The sequence below is a fragment of the Haliotis asinina genome, chromosome 3, assembly GCF_037392515.1.
Source record: "Haliotis asinina isolate JCU_RB_2024 chromosome 3, JCU_Hal_asi_v2, whole genome shotgun sequence".
Taxonomy (NCBI): Eukaryota; Metazoa; Mollusca; class Gastropoda; order Lepetellida; family Haliotidae; genus Haliotis; species Haliotis asinina.
Window position 1 is genome coordinate 60,846,089 of NC_090282.1, and position 22,627 is coordinate 60,868,715.

The following is a 22,627-nucleotide window of genomic DNA, read 5'->3' on the forward strand; positions in this document are numbered from 1 at the left end:
TCATACAGCAATTCAATTGGTAATAGTATCATAATTGTTTCCTAGATTTACAGTTAAGGTGGGGTAAACAGTTTTTCATATATGAACTCCACCTCGAGATGGGGTGGGTTAACATCACATTTGAGATTATTTCACTCACAAATCCATGCAGATACTTGAACTTATAGCACTTCACCACTGTGATAACCTGCTCTAGTTTGAAATGGATGCCTAGTGAAACAGAGATCTTGTTGCTTTCACTTACTGCCAAGTGCGAGGCAGGGCAGCAACAAGTACTATCTTGTCTTTTAGTTATGTACGTTGAGTTGACTGATTGACCTGTACCTCTTTGGGCTAATACCCTAATGTCAGCCACAATCAGGTTTATAGAGTTTCAAACATTTCAGAATTATCAATTAAGGGGGAATTATTCTGAAGAAGCGACTTACGTGAAGAAGAGTTGTTGTTCAACAGCACATCTCCACAGGTACTTGCATGCTCCGACAGTCAGACACTTGTAGCCGTGGGGCTGCTGCTGCTAGGCGGAAGGTGTGGCATTGCATTACACAAATAGAGCTGGACGTAACTTTTGATCCAAGCACTAGATTTAAGTACAGGGTCTCTAAGGTTTAAACTTTTGTGTACAGCTTAAGTTACCAGTTAGCACTTTTAGTTTCAGAAATGATAAAAAATAGGAAAGCTTGAGAACAATACTGTTTTAAGTCCACTTTGGTCCAAAACAAATACCTAATTCTACATTCTAACCTATCCATTATGATGTTCCTAGTCTGACTATATCCTACATATGCAGCTGCCATTCATGAATGTACCGTGGGTGAGTGAATGAGTATGCTTTTGTGCCATTTTCAGCAATATTTCAGCAATATCACTGCAGAAATGGGCTTTTACACATTGCGCCCATGTGGGGAATCGAACCTGGGTCTTCAGCACGTTGAGCGACTGCTTTAACCTTCAGGCTACCCCAGTGCCCCGCTTGTATCTTGATAATTAATATGGATTTCGTATGTGCAGCTATATCAATTACATGCACTATGAGCACTGCCTTACCTACTTCTCAGACATCATGTTTAAACTTCAATTACACTTTCCTTACTAATAGCATTTGTTTAAGATAGGCAATATTTTTATCAGTTAGATCTCATTAAGTCAAAGCGAAACATTGATCACTGCATACAATACTTTCAGTGAGAATTACTGGGTGAAAAATATTTGGTTATCATCTTTTTAAAATTTTATACAAAAATCAACATGTTTCATAAGATATGGTCGAGATCTTAACATTCACGATTATGTTAAATCATTCATTAATTTTAGATCAGTAGCACAATATTTATAAGCCAGACCAACTGTAATTTGCTAACAGAGGTGTTCATATCACTGTATTCATTCAAATAAGCATGCAGGTAAATACATTTGAACATTTTTCTTATTACATTGCTACAGCAGCATCAACTGAAATACCTTTATTCGTTTTCTTTTCTGCAAAAACAATGTGAGAACATCAGTATGTGTTTTCTACTGATACATGATGCTAATTGATGATGGTGCCGAACTCTACAACAGCTCAATGAGAACTACTCACAGATGTGTGTGAGGAGACTGGCCAAAACAGGGCAGACAACTCTCAACATGTCTACTGGTCAAAACATCAACAGGCGTTTATTTGAATGAATACACAAATAAAAGAAATGAATGACCTTTCAGAGATATTTGAAACACTTGTAAAATAACTCGACCATATCTATTAAATTTTCACATCTAGTAATACGCATTGCCATTGGTTTAGTGCCTGTATTAGAAATAAGAATCATGCCAATTAAATCATAACACAACTTGTTGACATGCTACAAAATACATGAAATGTAACCACCAACAAAACAGCATGCATCACATCTATCATGCTAACATGTTGGAGGAAGAGGAGAAACTAAAGCTCGTCACCCATCATGGATATGGTTTCTACAAGAAGCCTGCCCACAAAAAACTAGGAGTATATTTATCAAGCCCAGCTCAGGTGTATCAACGACTGATAAATGAAACGCTAGTGGTCAAGAAATACTATCTGATGTTATGGAAAGTAGCATATACCAAATACCAATAACTAAGATAGTAACTATAAGCCCTCCTCATACATCCTTGACTGATATATTGTTCAGGAAATAATGAATGTAAAAATAATGCAACATCTTGTAATGGTGACCAACTCAAGCCTCCAGTAAACTGATAAATCTATATCTAGTGTCAGGAAGGGTCTATTTGACGGTTAGGAGAATACTATTTACTGTATACCAACTTTCTAATGAGAATGATGTCAGATCCAATGATGAGACTGAATTAATGTCAAACACGATTCATATACTTGAAACTAGTTTCAGGGAAACAGTATCTGATTGGCAGGAAAGTACTGTTCTCAAAACCAAATTTCCTACAGTAAAAGCATGTGAACAAGAAGTTGTTGGCAGGTTTTATGTGTATGCTTAAATACTAAGTGGATTTGGTGAAAGCTTTCATTGTAACTACAACTTCTAAATAGAAGCTATAATTAGTGATAAATAGGTGAAAGCATATGTTAGCTATCCCCTGAGCTGAAGCAGTAATAAATTGTAGTATATTAGCCCCAAAACCCGAATCTGTATTTGTCACCTTTTCCTTCTTCCTCTAAAGGTTGCATTTGCAAGAGAGGGAACAAAACAAAAGAGCACCCATTAAAGCACATAGTAACAAATAATAGTTTGTGGCAACGGCCAGGAGTTCAACTAGTGGTGATTATTCAATTAATTACATTCACAGCGCCAGTGCATAAGTATTTTCCCTAAAAGAAAAATTGATAAAATGAGTTAAAACAGAAAAATTGTGTTTGTTTGCATCTTATTGCCAACATGTAAAAAGCGTCCGACAGAAAGCCAGCATCAGATTCTAAATCTATGAATAAAATGTCACCATTAACTACCAATGTAACTCTGTCCAATTTCAGCTTGCTTGTATTTTTCAAATATTTTATTCACATCAAAGTATAACAAGGTCCATGGCTTAAATAAACATTCTAACCCATCCAAGAAAACCTTTTGACACGGACGGAGTGTTCTGAAGATGAAATGACTGTCCTGTTATACACTGTTTCTACCTGCACAAGACCTGCTTGGTTCTATATGTTATACAGGGTTCAATAAAGTCAACATCTTTGTAGCATGGAACTTATGACCTTCTCAGCGTTGTTGTCCACTGTTTAATAATCAAAACATGCAATCAACATACTTAACCAGAATAAACATGTTGTCTTGCAAACACATTTGAACAGAAATGCAGAATTATGATGTATTATTGAATGATAATCAAAACAAATTAAAAATATCATTAAATGCATTCTGACTGAACTTGGTTAATGCAAAAAAAATAATAAAATAAAATAATAAAGAGATTAATTCATATCAAACATTTTTTGACATATGTTTAGTACATGAAAAAAAAGGAACAGTAAATTGCAAATGTTATCGCATAATTCCACTCTTGTCAGTTAAGCCAATCAACAAGGGAAAAAACAGGTTTTCTTCATGCTGATATTTCCATGGGAAATGTTTTTCTCCCAAAATTTTAGCAGGGTAATGAGTGACGAAAATACCTCGAACTTATTTTCCTCAGTTTTTTCTTTCTTGCTTTGATTTTCCTTATCAGTTTCTTTTTTAGTTTCAGTTTCTTTCCCCTTTTCAGTTTCTTTCCCCTGCTCTTTTCCTGTTTCAGTTTCTTTTTCCTGGTCTTTCCCAGTTTCAGTTTCTTTTGCCTGTTCTTTCCCCTGTTCTTTCTCTTTTTCCTGTTCTTTCCCCGTTTCGTTTCCTTTATCCTTCTCTTTCTCCTTTCCCCCTTCTGCCGCCTCATCCGAAACCTACATGACAGTTGCCCAAATTTTGTCGTAACTTGAGTCACACATTCAAGACAAATTTGTTTCCATAGCAACAGGGTTTTAAAATTTGGTTATTTCTTGAAGTACCAATTATTCCGATAAATAGCACTTTGGAGAAAACAGTAAATATTTTCTTTTGAGGAAAATATTTTCAGTTCTTTTAGTACTGACTTAACTTTCTTTTTGGTGGTTCTTTTCTTTGAATGATATGATGGAATGAAATCTTGACATGAAATGACAAACAAATGACGATGAGATAGGAAATTAATAAAAAAGTTTCAAGTTGACATTCCTCCAAAAGCAGGCAAACATATTCATCAAATCCTAAATTTTTCACCAGACTTGAGAAATAATGTGTACAGAAAAATTAACAAAATCTTAAAAGAATACAATTATCGACATTGTTTTCCATTACATCTAATCTAAGTTACATCTACTTCACAATAAAGAAGCTATTCTACCACCATTTATCTTCATGCTTCCATTTAGAAATTATTTACTTCTACAATATATAAATATTTCTGATGCAGCCTGAGTAAGTTCAGTTTACAACCTCATAGGGCCAAAAGGAACTGATGGATACATATTGTTGAACAGTCAAATTTGTTTCTGTAACTTCTTGACAGTTACAAAGAATTTTTGGTAACAATAAAAATTTAAACAGGCACAAACAGAAATATTGCATTTCTCAAGACACAGTAATATCTAAGTTTCTGTCAATGTTGTTGAGGTTTGGAGAAGAAGAACATGAACACTTACCTTCTTTGCATTCGCAGCATCTTCCTCCTGCAATAGCGTGTGGAGGTGAATGTGTGTGCACAGAGCAGCAAGAATATTACACATGCACCCTGATCCTGTAGCATGGGCTCATGAACATGAATCATGAACCTTGAACTTGACTCATGAACCAAGGCCAGATCCCTGATTCATACCTTAGGATTCATGAACCAATAACACCATTCACAATTCATGATCCACGAACAGGGGCAAATGAACCAAAATCATAATTCACTATCTAGGAGTTGTGAATGAATAACGTGATTCATGAAACAGGATGAGCATGCACCTTGAACAAAATCTGTAACCAAAACCCTATGAATCAGGTTTCATCAACATGTGTGATGACCATGATAGCCCAAATAGCGAAATGTGATTGTCAAGAGAGATGTGGAAGGTGTTCCCAGTTTTACATTGTGTGCTGAGAGCCTGACCAGTTTTATTGAAAACCTACACGCAGGAGGGAATTTAATAATAATAACATCACCAGTCAAAGTAATGTTCCTTTCAAGTTCAAAGAAGTATTTTACTTTTGGCAATTAAAGAAGTGACCAAGAACAATCCCCAAATAATTTCTTGCAAGTTTACATTTTTGGCCAACAGGATTTTATTTTTTGAGTGGAGAATATCAACTCTTATTGTTTTTCTTATTCTTGAAAACATCTGACCGGAGGATTCGTAAAGCAAGAAATAAAATTGGTCTGACTTGAACAACATTTCTTAATAATGAGCACAAACTTTTCAAACTTAAAAATAACAAAACCCAAACACCAAAAGACAACAACTAAAAAGAAATGAATATTTCTTGTGTAAAATCATACGCAGTGAAGTTGCTATGTGTAGAACTGATCTGCAGAGGAGCTTGATCTCCATGCTTTTAACACACTGTACAACAAGTGGGTGGGAGTGAGTGCCGACAGTTATATAAATATATGCTTTTTTCTTTCCTCATTTATTTTGAAGTACAATTTCTGAATCATATCCCAATGAAAAGTACATATATAAATTTTAATTTTAACAGTTTCAAACAGTTTGAGGAGAATACAGAAAAAAAATCAATTATGATTTAACTGACGTGCTACAAGAAAGTTAGAACTATTTTGTTTGTCAACTTTGAGCCAGTATCATCTACTCCCTCACCATAACTTCCTGTACAGTGTGCTGAGACACAGGTAACAAAAGGTACGAAAGTAAGATCAGTGCGTATACTGAGTATATGTTTATCTTAGCCAATCAAACATTAGACATATCTCACCTCTGCAACATTCACATGGACTATAAACATCTTCCCTTCATAAGCAATCCTTCTGATCTGGTTCCTAAATAAACAAATTGACATTCCTGAGTATGACAATATATACTGTACTATTCAATCATGCACTGAAACATATAATTTGTTAGAAGGAAGCAATACTTGTTGATTAACACAATACTTGGCAATATTCAACTAATCTGGACGAGATGAAGACATAAGCAACAATCCACACCATCAGGGAACGCTGAAATGCGACTGTCTAAAGTCATGCCCGATCATGTGATAAATTCAGCTTTCTCTTGAGCTATCCTTGTTTGATGAAGCTACTCATCTAATTATATTGTACCACCGATTGGGAAAGGTAGGGGCCACGGGCAATTTTGCACATTAGAATAATCCTGAAAATGGCCCATTGTCAAAGTTCTCTTTCCCAATCCCTGCTGTATCACATTCTTAAGGGCTGAAACCCAAGAGAACTGAACCTCCTCCTATCGGCAACTTCGGATGGTTTAAAAGACAGGTGTGCCTCATGGCAGATAAGTATGTGAAGTTCAAAACTCTGGTACAGTGTGGGACAGTGTGTGTCCCCAGTCAGATAAAGAAAGAAGATTCTCCCTATTATTCATTTTAAATTTAATTATCAGGAACCAGGGTGAAATGTTGAACCATCAAAACAATATATATGTAGGTAGATGTCCTTTGTGGCATAATGTAACCTGGAACAAAATTACTGTATGTGTTTAATGCACTAAAGCTGCTCTCCCTTACATAACATATGGCCATTTGATTAATTCAGGTGCATGAAATCGCAATATGAGTAGTTCAGCAACAGACATTATTGATGCAGGTCACGTATGGATACCATTTCCTATCAATTCCAATCAGTGTGTAATTTGTATGATTGTTTGATCATGTTTCTACCATTTATGTAGCTGCGTCCGTCGACTGCCGCGAAAGGTCATGATGCCCTGATGAGTCACACCCAGGTATAACTGATCTCCTCGCTGATCCTGAAACACAACGTCCAAGTAGATGGAAATGCTTCACTTCGCATCAATTCACATCCTATACAACAAAACGATTTGTGGAAATGCAAGGAGACTGAGTGAGTTTAGTTTTACCCAAAGTCGGCAATTTTCCAGCTATATGGCATCAGTCTGTGAATAATCGAGTCTAGACCAGACATTTTCCAGTGATCAACAGCATGAGTATTGAATAAGAATACAATGAAATCAACGAGTCTGACCACCTGATCCCTAAAGTCACCTCCTCTGACAAGTAAGGATTACTGAGGATAAATTCTAATCTGGATCTTCTCAGGCACAAAAGGACTGATCATACACATTTTAATCTTTAAAAATATCAAACAGTTTGATCAACAACAAAGATATCCAGACAAGAGTAGGTGTAAAAATTAAAAATAATACAGAGAAAACATAATGCACCAAATCCAAAGGGTGAATAATTTTCCTCAACTCCACCTGATTTGACCTGTATATGGTAAGATCTACTCACCTTGACCTGATGTGGATCGACACCGTAAGTATCCAGCACTGCTGCTTTCTTCAGGAAGTTACTCTCAGCTTCAGCAGGTACCTGGCCCCTAAAACACAGCACTAATAGTTAACACCTTGAGAACCACTATAATATACTGGAAATACACTTTCCAGAGCCCCTCATTCAAAACATGGAAAAAATATCTGAAAAACAGGGGAAAAACCCACAGCAACAAAAAGCTGTAAGAATGATGCCAGGGCCTAGTGTTTTGCTGTAAAGAGCTTTTGATTATAACTGTTTGGTGGATAAGAGTTGTCTCCCATCCCATGAACCCACTTTCAAATTTCATCCTTCAATACCCTCCAACCATGGTCTTCAATGACTGACCCCACCCACCCCAAACTCACTTGAGCGTCTTGTGCAGCTCCTGGATCTGATCTTCCATCTTGGCATTCTGCTTGGGTAGCATCTTGAAGGCAGTAATGTAGCCAGGTGGATGGTCCTGTGGATCGTAATCACCAACTTCCGCTGTGGACAGATAACACAAGCTGCAGTTGGACATACAGTAAGTCTTTGAATGGTGTTTAGAAATAGGACACTTAAAGAGGAAAATGCATAGATGTAAACTGTTTTACATCATAAGGAACAAAGGGCTTCTCAGTTTTTTCTCAGGATGTACTCAAAAATGTTGTTCCCGATATGACATAGAATGTGGGAATATAGAAATTTTTTCCCATAATTGCAAACATCTGTCGAGGTCCACCAAATTTATTTTGATGTCTCCTCAAAAAATTTAAAGGCTACATTTTCCCTGCCAAATATTTGTGAATCTGGCAGGACAGAGTGATCATATTAGCATTAAGAACATAAGGAGCACTTTAACTTGTCTTGAGTAGCATGACAGATTAAGGACAGTGAAATGAAGAAACTGATTGCTCTAAGGATAAAATATACTAGTAATTTGTACTGAACGCAAGTGAAATTGTGATGATGAATGTTGGTCTGTGTTATTATGTCGGACACTATAATCAATCATAGGCATATTTTGAGTCAAATACATCTCGTACCCCAGGAAAGGTCAGGGTGTGTTGGGCCACTGCCAGACTACTTACACTGGACAATATATGACGCAAGGTGAACAGCATCTTGTGGGGAGCACAACAGACGGCCATGATGGAGGTCTCGCCGCAACTGCAGATACAAGTAGTAGCTGAAACAGACAGAGAACGATAGGTCAGGTCAGACACTGTCCCATGGTTGGTTGTTTTGTTGGTTAACACTGCACTCAGCAATATTTCCAGCTACATGGCGGTTGTCTTCAAATACTTTGAGTCTGGACCAGACAATCCAATGATCAACAGCATGAGCACTGATCTATGCTATTTGGATACAAAGACATCTGTCAACCAAATCAGCAAGTGTGACGGTAAAATCCCATTTGTCACCTCTAATACAAGCATAGGATACTGAAGACCAATTTTAATCTGAATCTTCACAGGTATGCTGTTCCATGACACTGTTTAACTGAAAAAATACCTGAAAATATTCACAGCACACAATGACACAAGTTGCTTCATAAAACCCTGTGATGAGAGACATTCTACTGATCTAAAGCCAAGAATCAGGTACATTATTGAAATAGATCCAATGACCAAAATACTTAGAAAGATAAGAAGTACAAATCCGCACAGCAACACACAGTGTTTTCAGTATTGAAGTCTTAGCATTATGCAAAGGTTTATTTTTTGCCTTTGCTACATTTTGTGCATGGCTACTTATGCCACTGTTTGTTATGTACATTTGTAAACCATTGATAGTCGCTTCCTCAACAGTACTGCACTTATATATAGACACACACACACACATTTTTTTACCTGCTCTTGTAAAAACATTCAAGAAAACCTCTTAATCAGTATCTAGAAGCACTCTTACTAAATTTTTCAAACCAAATCACTTGCATGATGTGACTGAGTTGTAATTTGTTAAATCAACACCAACACATTAATACTTAATAGACTTATGTAGGGCATCAAAGGCTGGAATGTCTAACCCTTGTGCAAGCTGCTTCCACTGCAGGCTGAGATTTTATCTGAATCTTTCTGAAACACCAATTCAAATAAAACCCTAAACATGTCCAAGTGGCTGGAGGCACAAATAATAACATACTTTACACTGACCCCCAAACCTACATTAGCAAAGTGACCCTAACTTATGTATTGCAGTACTTGTTGCAACAATGAGTGCTGAAGCCATCCAGCAGAAGAGTACTTAACAATGTAATGCCTTCGGGTGTTATTCCTCCGTTGTGAGACTAGGGCAAGAAAGGAGCACACGCCTCCTTTCACAAATGTCAAACCATTACAGGCATGTTGTAAAGCTTGCTGATATTACATTAAACTCAATCTGTCTAGGCATTGGTCGAGTCTAGACATGGTGCCAAATATAGATCCCAATCGAAGCAGATATTATCCGTTTTCTCTTAACTTGACCATGGTGACACTATGAGAGGCTCTTTTTAAATGTTGTTAAGATCTGCATTAGAAATAGTTTCATAGCATGGGCATCGTTGCTATTCTTCTGATTGAGAAACAACTGTATCCTGTCTTTATAGAGGGATGAAAGCATGATTCTGGGGACAAAGCATTTAAGTCATTACATAACAATAATGGTTTGTCTGAAGCCATGGAATATCAAGATTTCAGCTCCTCATACCACCATAGTAATACAGTAAGCATCTGGAGTGCTGATGACATGTGAAGTTTTAAAAGGTGACCCTCAATTTCTACTGATGGACTTGGTAAACTGTCATCAAAGTTCTGATGTAAATTAACTGGATAAAAAAAAAACAGTGCTCATATGTAAGACAATTACACAAAAACACCATCAAATCATCATTTTCCCATATTTTAGTCCTTCACCTTCTAATCTATATCCCCCACAACATTTAACAGGATTTAACAACAAAATCTCCAAATACTGATTCTCTAACCCTTGCATCAGTAGTATTATATTGTGTCTTAACTGGAAGGAGGGAAAGAAGTAGGGAGAGAGGAGGAAATAAAAGAAAGAGATAGGGGAAAAGGGGAAAAGAGAAATTTCAATGTAATTGCACATCTCACCTACACTGGTCAAATTAAATAATAACTTAACACTAGAGCTGTACTCATTGGTAGGTGTTAAAAGCCCTTGGAGTTGGTTATTTATCATCCTGAGGTGTATTTTTGTCGCTGGCCTGTTTATGGGCATGTATTCTATTCTTTATGTCCATTTTATGCCTCCACCTTTCAGTACCACCAGTATGAGCTGATCACCACTATCTTTGCACGATGGTTGAAGTGCATATGTATGGCGGTACTATAAACTGTACTTTAAGGATGACACTGGAATGTGGGATGTGGGATATGGGAGGGAAGATGGGGATGCAGAACGTAATGGAGGTCTTATATTTTCTCTACACCAGTGAAACAATAGAGCATGGGATGGTACAAACAAACCTGGGCACAAAACAAACAAAACTCTACAACAGTTGCAAGTCTAAGTTAAGATATGGGAGTTTCAAACACCTGAGCCCAAACATCACCCTGCACATATAATTTGGTTGAATTAGGCTTCAAACAAACAACCTTTGTGATTACACAATGCCATTTAGAAAGGGGTCACACGCAACATATGTCTCTATTTGGGATTTCACTTTCTTAGTAAAGTACAAATTCTAGTACTTTTTTTGGTTGAGTCCCATCTGGGATACAAAGCCACACCCTCAGAGTCAGGCACCTAATCGCCAGCACACAAAGTCAGCTGCCTAGCCCACTTAGCCACCTTGACTTCCACAAAAATGATAGTCTGACAACTGGTAGTCAAGACTGCATACTTTGTGTACCCCTCGGATAAGTGTAAATTGGCACGGCTCCCACGGCTGAACGCTATGATTACACAACGCCATTTAGAAAGTGGTCAATTGCAACATATGTCATATTTTGGATTTCACCATAACACTGAACACTGTGCACCAGAACACTGTCCAACATGTTCAACACAAGGACATTGCTGTGATTATTAAGACATTCACCCACTAGTTTCATTAGTGTTACCATGGCGACATATTTTTCACAAATTCATCTGAACATTTGGCCAGCAACAGCATAAGAAGTATATTGACTTTTAAAATCTAGTCATCTTTCTCCACCACATTGATTTTGTGTACAAAAACATGTGCCAGTTACGTATATGCACGTAAAGTATTTTAAAATTATTTTTCAGAAATTCAAATGAAAATTTCCACACTATTCCTACTCCTATTTCTTGTACACACTGCAAAAAGTCTACAAGCACCTGAATGGCATTTAACCAAAACTTCAAAGGATAATCGGAAATGCGTGACTAAATTGCACATATTATTTGAAATGTCATCCAGTCATTTCTCCCACACTCAATTATGCCATGCCATATCAACAAACTGCCTTTGCTTGTGTTAGTGCTGTGACTGTCCTCAATCCTAATCCTAGATTAAGCTGAGGAAGAGAGTAATCATAAAACGTAACTCACTGATTGCAACCCAACAAAAGTCAATACGGCCATCAGTGAAATAAGGGCAAAATCTCAAGGACTTATACGACTACAGATAACAGACAAACCAACTGTAGTAACAATGATCTTGATGGCGAAATCATTTACAGTTATCAGAGGATTACACAATGTCAGTTCTCTTGACCACCAGTTGCCTGACTTTTGGGGGGGGGTGAGATATGCAGTAAATGAGTGGGTTAGATCACTGACTGTGTGTGTTGGAGATTAGGTGCCTGACTCTGAGGGTGTGGGTTTGAATCCCGAATGGGACTTAACCTAACAAAAGTACTAGAATCTGTACTTTACTGACAAAGTTTAATTCCAGCGGTAACGTGTGACATTGGAAACATTTCTATATGGCACTGAGTATCTTCACAAAATTATTAAGTTCACTCACCTACAACACTCAAACTGGAACTTTATTAATGGCAGATCTTATAAAATGTTCCCAACTGGAAAATCAGTGAGTGAGTGAGTGAGTGCGAAAATCAAAAACAACTCCACCTGTATACGATTTCTCCACACTTACAATGTACAAGGACAAAAGTGGGGTTGACATCCACCCACAATTTTTCTGACTGCAACTTACCGTGTAATCTCTTCATGAAGTTTCATTGGATCTTCTGGGTAAAACTTCACACGAAAACAGAGCACCATGGGGTTCACACCTGTAAAATAATGCGACGCTTATAGCTACAAGTAGTCCCACAAGGATATATTATATATCTGAAGACAATCCATGAATTGTCTGTATGTCCCGCAATTGTCCAAGGTCTGAGGCACAAACATGAATGAGCAAGGTGTGGAATCTTCAACAAAAGGTTCATCACTGGAACATCAGGCGAATAAAGCTCAATATAGAAAAAGAAGGAAAAAACATCACTTGAACATTGTGCATGTAAAGCTCTACCAATCACTAGAATAAAGCACATGTAAACCTATATCTCTGGTGTTGATCCACAAGCACTGATATGCTTCTTGTTGACAGATAACTGCATAATTACAAGATTTATTGGGCTGGTGTCTCATGAAAACCCGATACGTCAATGTGCAATCAGAGTCAGTTGCGATGAATTAACAATGTTAGCGACACATTACGATGCCATTATGGCAACATGTGGAAGCTCTTCAACGGTTGTAACAAACCAGAAATGTATTACAGTTCATCTAGTTTTATAACAAATTATAAAGGACCTTGTAATACTTGTAGTGAGGTGCACAAACGTGCAGACACATACACACACATCTGATGACTGACAGAACCTAATCTGAGCATATCCCTAAATCCTAATTCTGTAATTTTCTCAAACTGTTGTATGTATCACTTCAAATAACATGTAAAAAGTGGAAATGATGTAAACATGTGAGAGCTTAATAACCAAGAATACCCTTAAATGGGACACTGGACATAATACGGACAAAAAAAAGAGAAGCTTGATGTGCAGGCTGTTTGATAATTGGATTGTCTGGTCCAGACTTGATTACTTACAGACCACTGCCATTTAGCTGGAATATTGCAGAGTGCCGTATAAAACTAGACTCACTCACTCACTCACTCACTGTACTTAATTTGTGGCAAATAATCACCAGCACGCAAACCTATAATGCTGTATTTCAAATTCAGTCTTTATGCTTAAAACATCATGACTGAAATCGGTGAACAAGTACTGTTAAACAAATTGATTTCCTAAAAAGTCTGGCATCCATAAATGAGCTGAATGTTGTATTTGATGAACTTTAAGTTCATACTGCAATGAAATCAGTTTTAACATGTGAACTGTAGATCCGCCTGTAAGGCCGAATCAATATGTGATACACCATTTGTACCGTAAGCCGTGGAAACGGAGATGATTACTGTGATTCCAGGAGAGCAAACAATTACAGCATGGATAATTGATCCAGCTGCATTGCTGATATCAGATACAGTGGAAGCTGTCCAAACCAGCATCTGTCCAATCCAGCAAGTTGTCAACACCAGCATAAAATCTCAGTCCTATCTGCGGCTTGTGCATTTATTAAGCCGGATTATTTATCAAGTCCCAGTGAGTGCCGGTTTAGACAGCTTCCACTCTATTATTCCATGTTACAGTATACCAGGTTGTCATATCATTATCAACTGTAGACTGGGCTATATCTGTCCCAGTCAGTGCCGGTTTAGACAGTTCCCACTGTGTTACCCCATGTAACAGTATACCAGATAGTCATATCATTATCAACTGTAGACTGGGACATATCTGTCCCAGTGAATGCCGGTTTAGACAGTTCCCACTGTGTTACCCCATGTAACAGTATACCAGATAGTCATATCATTATCAACTGTAGACTGGGACATATCTGTCCCAGTGAGTGCCCGTTTAGACAGTTCCCACTGTGTTACCCCATGTTACAGTATACCAGATAGTCATATCATTATCAACTGTAGACTGGGATATATCTGTCCCAGTGAGTGCCGGTTTAGACAGCTTCCACTGTATTATCCCATGTTACAGTATACCAGATAGTCATATTATCAACTGTAGACTGGGATATATCTGTCCCAGTGAGTGCCGGTTTAGACAGCTTCCACTGTATTATCCCATGTTACAGCACACCAGGCCGTCACATCATTATTAACTCTCTCTTCTGGTCCTGAAATTTTGTTAAATGACCAGTGAAACTAAGGGGAAATGAAGCGTGCAGCCCCCTACTTTTTCTCAATACTGTGCACCCATCTGTCTCAAAAAAGCTGTATCCACCCCCTGTGAATCTGGCTAACTTTATACCAACACAAATAAAATCACCATCCGATTGATTCAAAACTCAATATTGCAAGGCCACAAGTTTTCAACATACAAGGAAACAGTTTTTGGTTGGTGAAAAAAAAAGAAAGAAGGGAAAAAAAAGCAATGTTACTTTGATATGTTTTTGTTGTCCCCAATACAAGCAATCTGGTATGAATATAGCTTCTTTGATTTTCTGCATGAAGCTGTCTCATGGTTGGTTGGTTGATTTACTACACTATATAACTCTATAACATTATAGTGGAAAGTAATACTTATCAGCACAATGATAGGATATATAAGACAGTGAATTCACACATTAACAAATGAATGCGTATGGTATAGTCTGATCTGAAATCATAACTATTCCACAAGCATTTTTGTTAATTTCACTATTTATGTGAGGTACCAGTAGGTTATTTCAGGAAAGGTTCATACCAATTACTCCTTCCAACCAAATCATTTTCTTGGACTAGTGACCTCGAAACATGATGACTGCAGAAAGGTCACGTGGCAAAAGGCAGTCCCAAGGACGTAATTCTGATACAAAGTTTCACTGGAGAAACACCAGCTCTGATTTCAATACAGTTTTATCTGTGGAGGTAGCAATCACTTTCAAGGTTACTCCTCAAATAGGCTGCTATAAATTTGACAGAAAAAAAAAGGCTTCTTCATCTTAGACTCCTAAAATAAACACGTTCTGATTCAGTGCCAATGATCAAAAGTAACATCTACAAACAACTGCCTCATCTTTCACATCCCACGCCAGTTTATAATCAGCATGGATAGCAGCCACTGTCAGTCAGTGCCTGGGCCTTGATTTTCGAAGCTATCTTAGCATTAAGACCACTGTAAGTTCATGTCAATGCATGCCACTTACGATAATCTTCACAAAGATAAGCTTCGAAAATCTAGGCCTTGGTTTATTTGTAATCAGTGGGTAACAATCAAGCGCTAGCTTCCTTACAAATCCCACCACTACTTCTACCAACTATAGGTTCCTCAGTAAGGTACAACAGGTTCCTTAGTGAGGTATTGCATAGTAACAAATACTGCCATTATATACCATATAGTGAGTATGGAACAATATCACACACTGCTCAGATAGTCACTGAAAGCTAGCGATGTGCATCACTTATTTACCAAAATTTCTGTAATAATAACCTAACATTTAGTTTTTCCATGGACCTGTTCCACAAAGCAACCACAATGCTAATTTGATCGTAAATCCCATACTTTAACATAGACTTACGACTGTCGTAGTGCTATGATTGCTTTGAAGAATGGGGCCAAGAACTATATCACACCCTCCCACATAGTCAATGGATGTTTGCTATGAAAAACACATGCAGACGGACAATTTTTAACAATATTCAACTATGTAGTTACAAAGAACTATATCACTGCATGGTTAGATTTGTTACTGGATATTTGGAATGTACAACACCTTATAGCCAATGTAAAACAATTGGTTGCAATATGTTGTACCTAAGTATATTTCATCTTCATGCATATCACATCAGCGGTGTGATTGCTGGTGATCTGTTAGCCAAGACTAGTGTTAGGAATCAGAAACCATATCAGTTACAGCAGGACTTCAGGTGAAGGCTTATCAGTTATATATGAAATGTATACATTTTTAAATTAATCCCCAATTTTAAGAGTTTTTCCCCAGTGTTTTTCTCATGAGCAATATATTTTCACATTTAAATTTTAACGTGCAAAACATATTTATTAGTGTTATTACTTTCACCACAGATGCAAAATTTGTTCATAGACAGGTGACAGTAATATTCACCCTAGTGATGTATATCAAACTATGTATGCAATGAGCATAGCTTTATGCTGTTGAGAGCATGCTTGTTTGTGAATATTCGCCACATTTAATGGTTAGCTTACTTCATTTAAGACAAAAACTACAACAACAAAATTTAAATTAACTGAAAATACATTTTATTAAATTGATAATCATTTTTAGTCCTTTCGATCATTGTGACACCACTACCCAACACTACAACATATGTATTGACTGTGTGTACATTTAGATGTAATCGGTCCATGTGGGGCTGCATGTCAACACAAACATGGGTTGCTGGAGATTAATTCATATATTTGAGAAATGAGAATAGCTAATGCAGCGTATCTGAATATAAACCATGATACCTACAGTACATCCAGAAATACAACCACTCTCTCAACACATCCACTTTCCATCATGGCTATCAACACATGCATTCAACCCTACACATATTTGCAATAACCTCAGACATATTTAAAGACACCATGGAAAGCGTTCAAGGTAAGAGTTTACTTTTTCTCAAGACTTTAAGCCCAAAATAAATTCAGCTTTTTTTCGCTACGGAGCTTTGTAGAAATCTTAATGGTAAGCAAACCTGCAGCAGGTCCAGCAGTGGGTGGACGATGATGCGTCTACTGACAAGGATACCATCACCACAATAATGGGGATCTTTTGTTCCCGAACTGTAGGCAGGCTTACTGAGCAAGCTTTGTCAGGTCACTACCCATTAGGTATGTCCACATTCACACTAGGTATTTTCTTTGATCACCTGTCATGTTACTTGCATCCATTTTGACAGGTTGAATATACAAGTACATGTCAAGAATACTTAAATCTGCAGTTGTGATAACATGGCATTGAATCAAGGACTTTTCAAACTAAAATCCACACTTTAACTTTCATCTTTGACACCCTACTGCCAGAAATCAGTAAAAGCTACAAAATTCACTTTCCAGTCATTTGATAGTCCATGGTTGTCATAGTGTCATAAAAGCCATTTACAAGTTAACCCCAAGATCTAGCCCCCAAATTCATCTTCAAAGTCAGGTCATTCAAGAGATGTTGACTTCAGCTGAACATTCAGTACAGACTCCAATTGGGTTAATACAGTCTCTTGTTTTCTTTTACATCAAAATCCTTCTAATGTCCCTAAATGTTTCAAGGACAAATTTGTCAACAAAAGATCTCAAATATATGAAGCCATGAGCTGATCCTTTCAAAGGCTTCAAATAAGTCTTAATTTTATCCTACAAGGTTCCATTGTAATAACCATTAGATCACGAGGCAATGTCATAAATCGTGGAACCATTTTTTTCAAGCACTGCAGCCTCATTTGTCTTACATTTACATCAAAAGAAATGACGTGAGGTCTTGTTCATTTAAACTGCACTTTAAATCTGTCCACACAGGCAGATCAAGATCTCAACTCTCCTTGCACCGGGGCAGGTCACCTGGAATAACTCTTACATCAGCAAATGCAAATTCCCCTGACTTCAGGTGGTGCACACGTCACTTGGCATCATTGCAAACATTCCTGTCTCAGTATCACTTGCACACATTGCCAACCCTAAGACTAGAACTGTTATCACACTTTGTATTTACGACCTAATCTTCACCCAAATGCCTTCAACATATACCCAGCCTTGGCTGTACATGCTGTGTTCTGCTTCGTGATGTCAGTACACACTTCATGCTGTGTAGCATCACTGCCATGTTCTCTCTTCATGCTGTTGCATTAGCTGTACTCATAGCTTGTGTCTCTCACTGGCAAATGAGTCCATACATTTGACATTGCCTGGGCAGTGGATTCTCGAAAAATACCAAAAATAGACCTATTTTTAGCATCTCATCATAATGTCTAATACCAATTCCTATTCTATTTGTACTCTGTAGCAATAATAGTGCCACTTAAAACATACCATTTTCTTATCAACTGCTTTACAGATAGTGTACCGTCAGGTATTCAGCTTAAAGAAAATATAAAAATTAAAACATAAAATAAAGTCTCAAGTTGCGAAGAGGTCACAAACCTGCACTATACCTCAATTCCTTTTCTCCTTAAAACCTAAATTTTTTGGTTCATTTATGTCAATACGCTGCAACATGTAGAATCTCCAGAGAACAGTTACCTGTCTCATTCAGATCAATTAACACTGTGTCAGTTTCCCCATTTACACACAACCTGTCTAGCTCCAGCCCTTGTTGCAAGTCAGAAATGTAAAAGGATCTTGCCTTGAGTTGAAACAACTCTTGATCTATATGTGAATCTTGACAGCAGCTATTCATGCTATATATACCCTTGTGTCATTATGGAGCAGAAAGAACCAAGCTATTCTGCTACTATTTCCCACACACCATACTTAGACTTCCTCCTTGATCTCCTTATCCAATCTAGACATGAGGTCCTATCAGTAGCCACACTGACCTATCATTCCTGCTGTCTAGTCTTATTGGAGCAATATTGATATAAGACTATTGTGATTGACTCACACTGGCTAAATCTTGAATCTTCCAACATGGCCAACGAGACAGAATACATTCTACATGGTCACTGAGAAGTATATAATCAAGGCTTGAGATTTCTGTGATTTTAAGTGGTACTTTGCCAGTTTGTCTGTGAAGGAATGTCCAGAATTAGATGAACTTAAGATCAAGCCAGTTCTTTCTTTGATCCAACCAAATACAAAATTTCCCCTTGAAGTACATTTAATGCAGCTTTCTACTTCATCAATCAAACATTATGTGATTTATTTCATTGAAGAACCAGCCTGCAAGTGATATTCCAGATTAAAATCCACACCTATTAATGTTGCCTAAGTTACAAGTACCGAAACTGTAAACACTATCAGTTTTATTTTGCATCTTCTCAAATGCCGAATTGGTTCACCCCAATTTCACCTTCCTCATTGCATGTATCTCTCTACTTGTAAACTTCAGCCTGAACAGCTGCAACAAGTGATCACTGTGGGTGGAACCTGAACTACTGCCTATCAGACAAATTTACCATTTATACAACAAACCATGCAAAGCAGAAATCATTTTTTGCCATGCTATGTCAGATAAGGAGACCAGCAGAACTGTATATTGTGACTTGCTAGCTTCTCCAGATACCTTATGATAGACTGCTGGCAATGTTGAATGCTCAGTAGTGTATTGATACTAATTTACAGCAAGGCTGAAATCACACCTTAATTCAGTCTGAGTCAGGGAGTTGGGTTTTTATACTGCTTACTGCAATATTTCATCAATATCATGGTGGGGGTATGCCTGCTATTTCAAGACTACTGCCACCTTGTGAATCTGGCTGTCATAGATCATGGTCTAGACCACTGTGCTACTGTCACTGACCAGCGCCATGCTTGCATAGCATGGCTAGTTGATTAGAACAAAAAAGAACTAAACTGTTTTTTCTTCCCTCGGTCCAACTTGGCAATGAATGAAGGCAACTATTCTAGTAGATTAACATCTTATCTCTAAAACGAACATATTCTACAGTAAAAATATATTCATAAATAATAATAACAAAATACAATGGAAAGGATCCCAAGGGACTGTCTTCATTTTCAGAGTGAGTGAGTGAGTGAGTGAGCGAGTTTAGTTTTAGACCGCTTTTAGCAATATTCCAGCAATATCATGGCGGGGGACACCAGAAAATGGGCTTCACACATTGTACCCATGTGGGGAATCGAACCCGGGTCTTCGGGGTGAAGTGAACGCTTTAACCACTAGGCTACCCCACTGCCCTATTCATGTTCAGAAGCTGTGGTAAACCTTGCATGGACTTTCTTGGATATATTATTGTTTCAGGGCCTGTATGACAGACTAGTTGTGTAGATGCCTTGGAACTAGTTAGCGATCAGTGCTGTTTCAGGCTGTACTCAGAGATCATGATTAGGATGTGTTACATGACAACCAGCCAGTCACAGATGGAGATACATGACACTATTCAATGATGTTCCATGATACTCCATGTATAGTGAGGACAGGACCAATGATTTCAAAACTCACAGGAGCCTTGTTACCATACGTGTCACTTTTTCAACGACTGTCCACAACCAAAACTCATCAGCTTTAGCTGATTTTTTTATCTGCGTGCTGTAAACACGACCACGTCCCTCCACCAATGATATGACCTTTAGGCATACTACAGCACAGTGCGATATCCACAACAATTGCTTGTTGTACCCAATAATTGAGCTACTGTTTCTCCATTACAGATCAATTATGAAATAACTTACATCTATAACTTCCATGAGAATGAGGATCAGTAAAAATAGCTCAATAGAGTGATTTTTTAAGTGTAACCCAGTACATACAATGTTTTCCAGCTATGGTACATTTCCTTGTGTGCATTTTTATTGCCGTGGCAACTGGCCAAATTGCTGATGAAAGCATGCGACCTGAAGAGAATATCAAGACTTGCTGAATTTGTGGAAAGTGTAACATACGTGTATCAGTGAGGCAGAACTCCCCACTTCAGTTGAGCCGAAACTCCGGGAAATGTCAGTCCCATAAGACCAAGAGTGATCATGTCTGGAACTCTTTACAGACTCTGAAGGCTCACTTCTATATGTTGTCATGGTGACCAGACAATTACATACAGGAACTCAATCTTATGTTCGCTTAAATCACAAATCCCGCCCATCGTAAAACAAAATTGAAAAAAAAAGTTCAGTCTGAGAATGTCAATGGAGATGTACAGGTAGATATTGTCCACAGGAGACAATAATGTATCTTAAACTTACAACTGATGAAAACGAGGGAAGAAACTATATTAATGTTGCAGGTGTGCTGTAGTTATTGTAGGTACTGTCTACCTGTAACCATCAAAGGCATTGTTTACCTGTAGCTAATGCAGGCATTTTCTGCATGTAGCTTATGATTGCAGGCATTTTCTACGTGTAGCTGTTGCAGGCATTTTCTGCCTGTATCTATTGCAATTGTAGGCAATGTCTACCTCTATTTATTGTAGCTACTTGTAGCTAACGTGAGTATTGTCTACCTGTAAGCATACAGTTTACCTGTACCTCTGATAGGCAAAGTGTGTTGGGGTATGAGATATGGGAAGAGATATATCTATATATGGCCAGATGTCAGTCATAAAAAATTCATAACACTTCACTTTGATATTCTAACAGCCAAAAAGATTTGATAATAAACTCTGTACATCAAGTTGAGCTCTTTACAGTGAAACGAGTTCTTAGAGCAGTTTATATTACACTTTCATATGCAAATAGACATACTTGCAATGTGCAGAGCTTATAAAGCATCGTTTTGAATTCTGCAAGGTTCAACATTCTGATTTTGATTTCCAAATGTTTGACATTGCTTTCAATGAAAATAGTCATATTTTGAAATCAGTTACAGGACAAATATAAAATAAAACGCATGTAAAATGATAAATTTGAGCCAGTGTCACCACACACATGTATAAATAAAATGATACAGAAAGTACAATTACTGGGAAACCTGCAATTACAGTCTGGGTGCAACACTGTATTAGCCATGAGATGAGATATAAGAGCAGGAGAGCAGATGTGAAATCTTAATAAAATGATATCAAGTTATCAACATGTCTTTCTAGTGCAATGTCACACCTACCTTTGAGTTGCTTATATACAGTTTTCAATGGATCCAACCAGTGCTGAAAGAAAATCAGAAAGGTTGAATGAAAAAAAAAAAATGTTACAATGTCACGTCTGATGAATTCGTTGTCATATTTCACCCACTTATTACATGCTGACATACACTTAATACCAGACTACAGCTCCATCCATCTCACATTAGGCAAAGACATTTATTCCTTTACGTAACAGTTCATGATTATTGGATTTAACTGAATAATGTGTTGTGTCATAAATATTGGTAAAGATTTCAAGTTTGCTATTATTATCAATGAAAAATGTTCTGTCAGTACTGAGTTGCAATAACTTACAGGTGTGAATCACTGACAGGTTTCCATGACAACATACATTCATATAGCTTGCAACATCCATATTTTAATGAATACATGTATGTACAGTGGTAGTCATATTAGCTACAGTTCATGCAGTTTATCTGTAGCAGAAGGCAAATAG

At 37.5% G+C, this 22,627-nt stretch overlaps 1 protein-coding gene across 12 annotated transcripts in view; it reads right to left on the bottom strand.

Moving 5' to 3' along the window:
- The window catches only part of LOC137278260 (FERM domain-containing protein 5-like), a 93,537-nt gene that overhangs the window by 19,873 nt on the left and 51,037 nt on the right, over positions 1-22,627 (bottom strand). For 7 of the 12 annotated variants that reach the window (XM_067810494.1, XM_067810490.1, XM_067810496.1 and 4 more), the window contains exons 3-12: positions 22,152-22,194; positions 12,583-12,661; positions 8,540-8,637; positions 7,835-7,955; positions 7,446-7,533; positions 6,852-6,940; positions 5,931-5,994; positions 4,658-4,684; positions 3,620-3,880; positions 429-514 (exon numbers count right to left, since the gene is read on the bottom strand). In XM_067810494.1, the coding sequence (XP_067666595.1) occupies positions 429-514; positions 3,620-3,880; positions 4,658-4,684; positions 5,931-5,994; positions 6,852-6,940; positions 7,446-7,533; positions 7,835-7,955; positions 8,540-8,637; positions 12,583-12,661; positions 22,152-22,194 (956 nt within the window). Of the gene's footprint in view, positions 1-428; positions 515-1,461; positions 1,480-2,643; positions 2,659-3,619; positions 3,881-4,657; positions 4,685-5,930; positions 5,995-6,851; positions 6,941-7,445; positions 7,534-7,834; positions 7,956-8,539; positions 8,638-12,582; positions 12,662-22,151; positions 22,195-22,627 lie in introns of all 12 variants that reach the window. The other 5 variants (XM_067810501.1, XM_067810500.1, XM_067810497.1 and 2 more) reach the window with 4 other exon arrangements.